Consider the following 12,740-nt stretch of genomic DNA (forward strand, 5'->3'; position numbering starts at 1 on the left):
GCTTCTGGGCCTGAGCTTTTCAACCAGACGTCAAAATACCGCCCCCTATCCCAAATAAGTTTTAAAAAATGGCAATCAGTGTTGAGCTAAACTGAGCGAGCTCAACTGTGAATGGTCTTGGTGCACCAAAAAAACAAGTTTCAAAGGAAGCCAGCTTGGATTTGGCATCCCTCCTATCAAATCCCATTGAGAGCATACGTCATTGACAGAAAAACTGGAATTGTTGCATCTTGTTGTGTTGTTGTCTTCCTAGCCAGCTAGCTAAAATTGTCCCTTTCCTAATTAGCCATGGATGGAGATAGGGATTTGGCCTTGTGGTTTTACTTAATTATCCATACTGGCCAATGAATATAATGGAGATTCTGCTCCTACCATTAATTCATACGTTGTTGTGGCCCTGGCCTGAGAGGATGGAAGTTCAATATGTAGCTAGAAGTAGAAGGCTAATACTAACTAGATAACATTGCCCATGAATGGAAGTTAGGCTAGCATGCAATAATTTTAGCCACGTAGCCTAGAATACCAAAAACTAAAAGTGGGTACTGTATGACAGAGTCATAGACTGTTTCGTCAATATGAAAGAGAGGCGGATGGAATTGGCGTTTCTCTACAAGTAGGGTGAGTTAACATGTTTTTCTACTTGCACGAACACACACAGAGACATCTTTAGCTTACGTTGATTGGACTAACTTGTTTTTGGTATCTTATAGTTGTCACTAAATTAGACCAAGCCGAGTTGATTTGATGATGTTGAAATGTTGAAGTGTAAATGGTGCTACAATAGTGGAGGCAGCTCCTGTTATCTTTGTGACTTGCGGTAACTCTCTGTGGTTCTAAATCAATAGTTGTTTAGTGATGGAAACATTCACTTGTTTGACTATGCTGTAGGTAAAGTAACTGTCTGTTACTGTACATGAAATATGTTTTGTGGACTTCACTGGACAGAGGTTGCTATCCGGTTTTGTGATAAAACAAAGGTGTGGTTGAATTTATTCTGCCACTGTGTCTTCTTATTGTCTCTGCTTTTAGGTCTATATAGGTATATGGACTAACACAAGGTCGCAAGGCATATGGACTAACACGTTATAGAGCAAACAAAGCAATTATCACAACACATGGGATGTAATTTGGCTTTGGGGGGAGGGGGCTTTGTTTCCCCAGTGATTTTACCCACGCACCGCTACGGTCCTCACGTCACCTCTCAAGGATAACGAAGGGCAACACAAAAGGGAAAATAAGGGCAAATCATAGGCTACAGCGCAGAGGCAAAAGAAGGATTGTGGGCCGAATCCTGAATGACATCCAAGCGCAGTTTACAAACTTTTGCTTCAATCAGAATTTATGTGCCAATAAGGTATTGACATGAAAATTGTGAGTTGTGTACGGAGAACTCTTAGGACTCAACCCTGGGAGACGTCAGCTAAATCTGAAGATGAAGTAAACACAGTGCTGTGTTTTAAGGCTTCGAATGTTGTCCTTTAGTGCCTGCTGAAAACGACTGGCACACCGGTGCAATGGCTTATCAAATCAAGCTCAAGGTTTTTGCCTCTGAAATCCAGACCCAGCCATTCAGATGCTCAGACTGCATAAATTACATTCCAGTCAACCAATCAGTGAAGACTGAGCCAAATCCCTCACTGATGCTTAGTAGTACAAAACATCTTGTTCTGGCATACATTCACTACTAGAGCAAACCATTCACTATGTACACCCATAAACCCTGAAGCTACAGTGCCTTCGGAAAGTACTCAGACCCCTTGACTATTTTTCACATTTTGTGGTATATAGTCTGATATACCACGGCTGTCAGCCAATCAGCATTCAGGGCTCGAACCACCCGGTTTATAATCCATAGTAGCCTATTCACTGTAAGGATTCAAATAGATCTTTATCACACACACACACACACACCTTCGTTTGTTATTCAATGACCCAGGCTTTAAGACAGTCAATCCTGACATGTTCTGATGGGTGTGCCAGTCCAAACTGCGAAACATATCATTTCCTGATGGTTGCATAGGGACTGTATTGTGTTTAATTAGTCTGATTCCATTAGCAGTTTGACTGCAGAATGCTGGTGCTGGTAGTAGACCCTGGGTAATACAGGTCCTGCCTCCTGACGAAGTAGTCAAAACAAAAAGTCTAACTTTCTTCTAAATAAAAAGTTGTGGTAGCAGCGTTTGTTGGATCATGGAGCATGTAAGGAGTTGCATTTGCAGGGTGGATGTGAAAAACACCCCATTTCATCTGCTTATTCCAGCTTACTGTTTGAGAACTGTCTGAAGTCAAAGCTAAAATACCTTTTCTCAAAGCCAAGCAACTCAGTTGTCAACAGAAGGAAAGTTTGAGGAAAACCTTGAAGCATGTAAGCAAAAGCACAAGTCTGAAGCATGACATTTCCATATCTCCTAAAGCCAGACTCCATAAGCGTGTCCTGTAGTCATCACTTTGTGTATAGATCTCAAAGCCGGGGAATAACACATACAAGAGGGTGGCGCGCACACACACCACACACACACACCACATACACACACACACACACACACCACATACACACCCCACCTACTTAGAAGCACAGACATTTGAAAACACACACACACACCCCACCTACTTAGAAGCACAGACATTTGAAAATACACACACGCACGCATGCACGCACAAGCAATAGGGAACAAAGACAATGGAAAGAATGTGATAAGTACAGGGCTTCGAACACACTTAAGAGAAATCTAAAAATAAAGTGCTTGTTCGAGTGAACAATAACACATTCCTCTGACTGTGGCCACTGCATTTCCATGGAGCGTGCGTCCACATTGGCCTTTCTATAGGACAATCAGCCTGACAGCTAGCCTAGCGACACAACACACAGAGAGAGAGAGAAAAATAACAAACCCCTGATAATCGTTCCCCTCTGTTAATGTTAATACATTAACAGCCGAACATTAACAACATTGTGAATGTGTGTAAGAGAAAGCAAAAAAGAGGGATCATCTCCTCCCGTTATGTTATAGGTGCTATTGAAAACTGCTGGCTGTCAGCTCTTTTACCCACATTTAGGTTATGGCTCTAGGTTTTCCCACGTGGCAAGACAACTACACATGCCACACAACAATACAGTCAGCAATGAGATATCCTCCAACCGTTTGAGGGCAGGTGAGTGGGAGTTTCCATACAGGTTTTAAAGGGAGAGGTGAGCATTTTACATTCAAGTCATTTAGCAGACTTATAGTTAGTGCATTCATCTTAAGATAGCTAGGTGAGACAACCACGTTTCACAGCCATAGTAAGTACACTTTTCCTCAAAGTCGCTTACAGCAAAGTCAGAGCTAATTAATAACCCATGTGGTGGTCAGTCAGGCTGCACAAACTGTATGAAACAGCACAGACTGCTAGGGCGGCAGGTAGCCTAGCGGTAAGAGCGTTGGGCCAGTACCCAGAAGGGCGCCGGTTTGAATCCCTGAGCCGACAAGGTGAAACATCTGCCGAGGTGCCCTTGAGCAAGGCACTTAACCCCAATTGCTCCTGTAAGTCTGCTAAATGAATAATGTGTCAAGTTAAAATATCTCAGATGGGAAGCAATGATGCAGTGTGCGGAAGGGACAACTGGTGTGCATGCGGCTTTAGCATACTCAACACTTCCCCAATGCATTCTGCAGGCCTGAGCCGTTTTGACTCGCTACTTTCTAAACTACTGGCTCCAATTATACAAAAACTGTGCTGCATCACTTTAAATATATAAAGAAATATGAAGGGTTGGAACGCAACCAATGTATGATAGGTACCAGATAAGACATTGGGAAGCATTCCATTTCTTCCCACATTGCTTTTATTGGCATTGAAATGAATTTGTAAAATGCTGAAACATGGGGAATGGTCTGTTCATTTCAGACATGGCCATCGTCTTTACAATTTAACAGTCTAATGAACACCTTTTATGCTTTTCTCTCTCATCAGTCAGGATTTCAGTCTGGATTCTTTGTTCACAGTACGTTTTGTATTTTTATTTATTTCACCTTTATTTAACCAGGTAGGCTAGTTGAGAACACCTTTATTTAACCAGGTAGGCTAGTTGAGAACACCTTTATTTAACCAGGTAGGCTAGTTGAGAACACCTTTATTTAACCAGGTAGGCTAGTTGAGAACACCTTTATTTAACCAGGTAGGCTAGTTGAGAACACCTTTATTTAACCAGGTAGGCAAGTTGAGAACACCTTTATTTAACCAGGTAGGCTAGTTGAGAACACCTTTATTTAACCAGGTAGGCTAGTTGAGAACACCTTTATTTAACCAGGTAGGCTAGTTGAGAACACCTTTATTTAACCAGGTAGGCTAGTTGAGAACACCTTTATTTAACCAGGTAGGCTAGTTGAGAACACCTTTATTTAACCAGGTAGGCTAGTTGAGAACACCTTTATTTAACCAGGTAGGCTAGTTGAGAACACCTTTATTTAACCAGGTAGGCTAGTTGAGAACACCTTTATTTAACCAGGTAGGCTAGTTGAGAACACCTTTATTTAACCAGGTAGGCTAGTTGAGAACACCTTTATTTAACCAGGTAGGCTAGTTGAGAACACCTTTATTTAACCAGGTAGGCTAGTTGAGAACACCTTTATTTAACCAGGTAGGCTAGTTGAGAACACCTTTATTTAACCAGGTAGGCTAGTTGAGAACACCTTTATTTAACCAGGTAGGCTAGTTGAGAACACCTTTATTTAACCAGGTAGGCTAGTTGAGAACACCTTTATTTAACCAGGTAGGCTAGTTGAGAACACCTTTATTTAACCAGGTAGGCTAGTTGAGAACACCTTTATTTAACCAGGTAGGCTAGTTGAGAACACCTTTATTTAACCAGGTAGGCTAGTTGAGAACACCTTTATTTAACCAGGTAGGCTAGTTGAGAACACCTTTATTTAACCAGGTAGGCTAGTTGAGAACACCTTTATTTAACCAGGTAGGCCAGTTGAGAACACCTTTATTTAACCAGGTAGGCTAGTTGAGAACACCTTTATTTAACCAGGTAGGCTAGTTGAGAACACCTTTATTTAACCAGGTAGGCTAGTTGAGAACACCTTTATTTAACCAGGTAGGCTAGTTGAGAACACCTTTATTTAACCAGGTAGGCTAGTTGAGAACACCTTTATTTAACCAGGTAGGCTAGTTGAGAACACCTTTATTTAACCAGGTAGGCAAGTTGAGAACACCTTTATTTAACCAGGTAGGCTAGTTGAGAACACCTTTATTTAACCAGGTAGGCTAGTTGAGAACACCTTTATTTAACCAGGTAGGCTAGTTGAGAACACCTTTATTTAACCAGGTAGGCTAGTTGAGAACACCTTTATTTAACCAGGTAGGCTAGTTGAGAACACCTTTATTTAACCAGGTAGGCTAGTTGAGAACACCTTTATTTAACCAGGTAGGCTAGTTGAGAACACCTTTATTTAACCAGGTAGGCTAGTTGAGAACACCTTTATTTAACCAGGTAGGCTAGTTGAGAACACCTTTATTTAACCAGGTAGGCTAGTTGAGAACACCTTTATTTAACCAGGTAGGCTAGTTGAGAACACCTTTATTTAACCAGGTAGGCTAGTTGAGAACACCTTTATTTAACCAGGTAGGCTAGTTGAGAACACCTTTATTTAACCAGGTAGGCTAGTTGAGAACACCTTTATTTAACCAGGTAGGCTAGTTGAGAACACCTTTATTTAACCAGGTAGGCTAGTTGAGAACACCTTTATTTAACCAGGTAGGCTAGTTGAGAACACCTTTATTTAACCAGGTAGGCTAGTTGAGAACACCTTTATTTAACCAGGTAGGCTAGTTGAGAACACCTTTATTTAACCAGGTAGGCTAGTTGAGAACACCTTTATTTAACCAGGTAGGCTAGTTGAGAACACCTTTATTTAACCAGGTAGGCTAGTTGAGAACACCTTTATTTAACCAGGTAGGCTAGTTGAGAACACCTTTATTTAACCAGGTAGGCTAGTTGAGAACACCTTTATTTAACCAGGTAGGCTAGTTGAGAACACCTTTATTTAACCAGGTAGGCTAGTTGAGAACACCTTTATTTAACCAGGTAGGCTAGTTGAGAACACCTTTATTTAACCAGGTAGGCTAGTTGAGAACACCTTTATTTAACCAGGTAGGCTAGTTGAGAACACCTTTATTTAACCAGGTAGGCTAGTTGAGAACACCTTTATTTAACCAGGTAGGCCAGTTGAGAACACCTTTATTTAACCAGGTAGGCTAGTTGAGAACACCTTTATTTAACCAGGTAGGCTAGTTGAGAACACCTTTATTTAACCAGGTAGGCTAGTTGAGAACACCTTTATTTAACCAGGTAGGCTAGTTGAGAACACCTTTATTTAACCAGGTAGGCTAGTTGAGAACACCTTTATTTAACCAGGTAGGCTAGTTGAGAACACCTTTATTTAACCAGGTAGGCTAGTTGAGAACAAGTTCTCATTTACAACTGCAACCTGGCCAAGATAAAGCATAGCAGTGTGAACAGACAACAACACAGAGTTACACATGGAGTAAACAATAAACAAGTCAATAACACAGTAGGAAAAAAAAGAGAGTCTATATACTGTACATTGTGTGCAAAAGGCATGAGGAGGTAGGCGAATAATTACAATTTATCAGATTAACACTGGAGTGATAAATGATCAGATGGTCATGTGCAGGTAGATACTGATGTGCAAAAGAGCAGAAAAGTAAATAAATAAAAACAGTATGGGGATGAGGTAGGTAAATTGGGTGGGCTATTTACCGATAGACTATGTACAGCTGCAGCGATCGGTTAGCTGCTCAGATAGCAGATGTTTAAAGTTGGTGAGGGAGATAAAAGTCTCCAACTTCAGCGATTTTTGCAATTCGTTCCAGTCACAGGCAGCAGAGAACTGGAATGAAAGGCGGCCAAATGAGGTGTTGGCTTTAGGGATGATCAGTGAGATACACCCGCTGGAGCGCGTGCTACGGGTGGGTGTTGCCATCATGACCAGTGAACTGAGATAAGGCGGAGCTTTACCTAGCATGGACTTGTAGATGACCTGGAGCCAGTGGGTCTGACATTGAATTCATGAATTAGATGGAACTATAAACATTTTGTTTGTTTCTGCTTTTGATTTATGAGCATCTGGCTTACGTGACATGGTCACCCTGGGAGCGATTACAGTTATGGAGCTGCTTGATACGAACTGCGCCGCATCAGGCCTGCAGAATGCAGACACATTAGGATACCCCTGACACATTAGGACACCCCTAACAACCCTAACAGACACATTAGGACACCCCTAACAACCATAACAGACACATTAGGACAACCCTAACAACCCTAACAGACACATTAGGACACCCCTGACACATTAGGACACCCGTAACAACCCTAACAGACACATTAGGACACCCTTGACACATTAGGACACCCCTAACAGACACATTAGGACACCCCTAACACTCCTAACAGACACATTAGGACAACCCTAACACCCCTAACAACCCTAACAGACACATTAGGACACCCCTGACACATTAGGACACCCTTAACAACCCTAACAGACACATTAGGACACCCTTGACACATTAGGACACCCCTATCAACCCTAACAGACACATTAGGACAACCCTAACACCCCTAACAGACACATTAGGACAACCCTAACACCCCTAACAACCCTAACAGACACATTAGGACACCCCTGACACATTAGGACACCCTTAACAACCCTAACAGACACATTAGGACACCCCTGACACATTAGGACACCCCTAACAACCCTAACAGACACATTAGGACACCCCTGACACATTAGGACACCCTTAACAACCCTAACAGACACATTAGGACAACCCTAACACCCCTAACAGACACATTAGGACAACCCTAACACCCCTAACAACCCTAACAGACACATTAGGACACCCCTGACACATTAGGACACCCTTAACAGACACATTAGGACACCCCTGACACATTAGGACACCCCTAACAACCCTAAAAGACACATTAGGACACCCCTGACACATTAGGACACCCTTAACAACCCTAACAGACACATTAGGACACCCCTGACACATTAGGACACCCCTAACAGACACATTAGGACAACCCTAACACCCCTAACAACCCTAACAGACACATTAGGACACCCCTGACACATTAGGACACCCCTAACAACCCTAACAGACATTAGGACACCCCTAACAGACACATTAGGAGGAAAAACACATTAATATCCTTCAGATTAAATTCATAGCAACTGTATTGAAAAACTGAGTGAACAGCTTTCGTCAGGTTAGACCAGGGTTTCCCAAAGTCGCTCCTGCAGTCCCCTCCCCAGGGCAAAAAGCAAAACGTGCACGCCTTGGTGTCTCCAGGACTGTTTGGGAAACCCGGGGGTAGATGTACATCAAGGGACAAGGCCTACAGACAATAGAGGCACAGTTTTAGTCTAAAAGTACCTTGGTACAGTAGACAGACTAGGCTGCTCCCTCAACAATCGTCAGCTGCATCTATTAAGAGGATGCCATCAAAATACGAGGAGATTTCCTCCACTTGAACTGAAAAACTGACAAGGATGCCACCTTGTAAATTTAGCCTAATCTTCTTTGTGATGCAAGAAATTGTTAATGTGCGCAACAAAATGATATTCACAGTGTGCAGGAAAAATAAAGACCTCCAGCTGTAGTGGTAAAGATATGCATGTACTGTGTACTGCATACCCGGGCACAGAAACACACATTTAGGTGGCAGCTTGGTAGCGTCTGTGGTTGTTTGCAGATAGAACATTCTATGGAGGAGGAAGCGGAAACAGGGGCACTGCGTGTGCTGCATGTTATTTTGTTTGGCTCGCAAGCTGTGCTCCAGACTTGGTGAATGATTGGAATGTAGCCTAGCAACACGCATTCACTTCCATTAAAGGGCTCTGAAAATTACACTCAAACTCAAATTAGACAGAAAATAAACACTTTAGGAGGAGAGACAAGGGGTTTGAATGATGATGCTCATAAATCACAAGCAGAAACAAACTAGCTGTTTATAGTTCCATCTAAATCATTAAAATCAGTGTACTGTGAACCAACATCTACGCAGAAATCATGACTGATAAGAGAGAACCATAAAAAGGCATTCATTGGACTGTTAAATTGTGAAGACGGTGACAAGACAATGGCGTGTCCGAATACCCACACTAGTGTACTGCATACTTAAACTGCATACTATGTACTCATCGTCGCATTCTATTTAGCACGTACTGTTTAGGAAAAAGTATGCAGTATGCCACGGCCGCAATGCTGGAGAGGCTCCTGATTGGCTGAATAGGTGGGGCGGGGCCGAGTGCGGGTGGATTTTTCCAAATTCAAAAGACACGCATCGCATTAACCAGCCTGATAATAGCTCATTTCCAATGTAATTAATTTCTCTAAACTCTGAATAGGAATGGAGTTCTAGGCCTGCTCAGGTTGGTTATAGTCAGACTATCACAATCAACCTAATGGAGTTTTAGGCCTGCTCAGGTTGGTTATAGGTAGACTATCACAATCAACCTAATGGAGTGCTAGGCCTGCTCAGGTTGGTTATAGGTAGACTATCACAATCAACCTAATGGAGTGCTAGGCCTGCTCAGGTTGGTTATAGGCAGACTATCACAGTCTACCTAATGGAGTTCTAGGCCTACTCAGGTTGGTTATAGGCAGACTATCACATTCAACCTAATGGAGTTATAGGTCTACTCAGGTTGATTATAGGCAGACTATCACATTCTACCTAATGGAGTTATAGGCCTACTCAGGTTGATTATAGGCAGACTATCACATTCTACCTATACTATAGTAGAACATAAAGCCCATCTATCCTATTTAAAAAGGACTGAAGACAGAAACAGATAATTTGTTTAATTTCAACATATGTATCAGTAAAAACCTAAATGTTGTAACATATAGAAATCAAAACAGTACACACAAAAACTTCTAAATGTTCAAATGAAAAGGACGTGGACAGTCAGGTGCGTCGCAAATTCAGCTGAAAACCAGCTTCTATCTCAAGGCCATCAGACTGTTAAACAGCCACCATTAACATTGAGTGGCTACTGCCAACACACTGACTCAACTACAGCCACTTTAATAATGGGAATCGATGGAAATTGATGTAAAATATATCACTAGCCACTTTAAACAATGCTACTTAATATAATGTTTACATACCCTACATTACTCATCGCATATGTATATGTATATACTGTACTCTATATCATCTACTGCATCTTTATGTAATACATGTATCACTAGCCACTTTAAACTATGCCACTTTGTTTACATACCCTACATTACTCATCTCATATGTATATACTGTACTCGATACCATCTACTGCATCTTGCCTATGCCGTTCTGTACCATCACTCATTCATATATCCTTATGTACATATTCTTTATCCCCTTACACTGTGTACAAGACAGTAGTTTTGGAATTGTTAGGTTAGATTACTTGCTGGTTATTACTGCATTGTCGGAACTAGAAGCACAAGCATTTCACTACACTCGCATTAACATCTGCTAACCATGTGTATGTGACAAATAACATTTGATTTGATTTGGGGAAAAAAATCAGAACCGCTGGAGAGCAACATAATAAACTAAAGCACAGATCACTGGGAAAGAGATCAGAATGACTGCTAAGGCTTGATCCATACATTAAATAGGTCGCCTAGCCTACAGAAGAGATGAGTATAACATCCTGGCATTTAAACCACTCCATTTCCAAAATGTCACATACTATTAAACATTCTATTTTTGCATACTGCGTCCTGCATGACTGCGTTGATTTCGGTACCACATCCCCATATCTAATTGATCTGCTGTTGTGAAAGCCGAAATTAGTATGACATCCGGCCATTTAAAGAATACTTGATTTTCGAAATGTCACATACTTTTAAACTTAATTTTTTTCACATTCTCAGTCGGCCTACTATTTAGGATGCAATTATGGGTATTCAGACATGGCCTTGTCTTTCTAAGGGATAATTCGATTCAGCTGTTGGGGACAGAGGACGATTAACAAAATAAACATTTGATTATGTCTGCAACAGAAGGCAAGAGACTGCCTAGTGTAAAATGGGTTTGTAAAAGACTGGAGAAAACTTGGGAAATGGTGGATGAGGGATAAGAGAGGAGAGAAAGGAGGAGGGAAAGGGGACAAAGGGGAGGTAAAGGAGGAGGAGGAGGGAGAGGGAAACAGTGATGACACATGGTAGAGAGAAAAAAAAAGAGTTTACCAGGTTCCAGCTTAATAACTTTAATGGCAGCCAGTTCCCCGGTGTTGACATTACGGGCCTGGAGGAGAGAGAGAGAGAGAGAGAGAGAGAGAGCATTTATTAGCCAGCTGTCTGTAGGAGGGAACATACTGGAGTTTAGAGAGGACTGGCCTCTGTCAGACCAACACTGTGTTTAAGCCTGAGAGAGTGTAGGCTAGAACAGTCAGTTGGCTGCTACTGTAGGATAACATTGCTTAACTGCTAACTGGCATGGCCTCACGGGTGGCGCAGTGGTTAAGGGCGCTGTACTGCAGCACCAGCTGTGCCACCTGGGTTTGTGCCCAGGCTCTGTCGTAACCGGCCGCGACCGGGAGGTCCGTGGGGCGATGCACAATTGGCCTAGCGTCGTCCGGGTTAGGATGGATGTCCTTGTCTCATCACGCACCAGCGACTCCTGTGGCGGGCCGGGCACAGTGCGCGCTAACCAAGGTTGTGCGCGCTAACCAGGTGCACGGTGTTTCCTCCGACACATTGGTGCGGCTGGCTTCCGGGTTGGATGTGCGCTGTGTTAAGAAGCAGTGCGGATTGGTTGGGTTGTGTATCGGAGGACGCATGACTTTCAACCTTCGTCTCTCCCGAACCCGTATGGGAGTTGTAGCGATGAGACAAGTAGTAGCTACTAAAAACAATTGGATACCACAAAATTGGGGAGAAAAAGGGGTCAAATTAAAAAAATGAAAAACAAATGCTAACTGGCCTTACAGGCTAACACATGTATCCAAAGTGATGATAATAATAGTACTGAAGTTATGGATGGGAAGTTATGGATGGAATATTTGCAAACAAATACATTTGATGGATATTACTGAAGATGGCTACCTTTGAAAAGCAAATAAGATCATAAAAACAATACATTGTGCATCATTATGATGATGTGGCCGGAAGGTGTGTAACGGTTTACCAAACCCACGGTTCAGTACGTACTGTGATTCTTGGGGTCATGGTTCACTTTTCAGTACAGCGGGGAAATTAAATTCCAGTCACAATGTTCCTGGTATTGTCTGTTGTGACAGGACTGGTATGTTGGGCCTCAAGGTTCCAATCTGATGCTGCGTTTGTAACCATGTAGGAGGTGGGAATTTACCAGTTGTAAAGTCAGAATTTGTTGAGAAACGGGGATTGGCTAATGGCCAACAAGTGGTGTCAACCATAAATTAAAAAGTACAGCAATCATGCTTGTAAACAAATTTGAGTTCAAAAACCACATTAATAGATTGCTTTTTATAAAGACTGTTTTGTGGTTGCATTTAACTACAGTAAATGCTGTTCTGGAGGTAATTTACTTAGCAGGTGAAGTCAGAGGTCACCATGTTGGAGAAGTGGGTGCTCAGGATGATAGGTGAATTTCCCACTAGTAATCACTACCATTCAAGAGGATTTTTCATATGTGGTAAATTCCCACTTGGTTATGAACACATCATGACACTGCCTCC

At 42.1% G+C, this 12,740-nt stretch overlaps 1 protein-coding gene across 11 annotated transcripts in view; it reads right to left on the minus strand.

The window, feature by feature from the left end:
• LOC110530293 (mitogen-activated protein kinase kinase kinase kinase 3) overlaps positions 1 to 12,740 on the minus strand; it is an 83,204-nt gene that overhangs the window by 39,820 nt on the left and 30,644 nt on the right. For 10 of the 11 annotated variants that reach the window (XM_021613297.2, XM_021613291.2, XM_021613282.2 and 7 more), the window contains exon 2: positions 11,269 to 11,326. The exons of the other annotated variant lie outside the window; for it this stretch is intronic. In XM_021613297.2, coding sequence (XP_021468972.1) covers positions 11,269 to 11,326 — 58 coding nt within the window. The remainder of the gene's footprint in view (positions 1 to 11,268; positions 11,327 to 12,740) is intronic. 11 annotated transcript variants of the gene reach the window in all.

This window comes from Oncorhynchus mykiss, chromosome 1 (genome assembly GCF_013265735.2).
Source record: "Oncorhynchus mykiss isolate Arlee chromosome 1, USDA_OmykA_1.1, whole genome shotgun sequence".
Taxonomy (NCBI): Eukaryota; Metazoa; Chordata; class Actinopteri; order Salmoniformes; family Salmonidae; genus Oncorhynchus; species Oncorhynchus mykiss.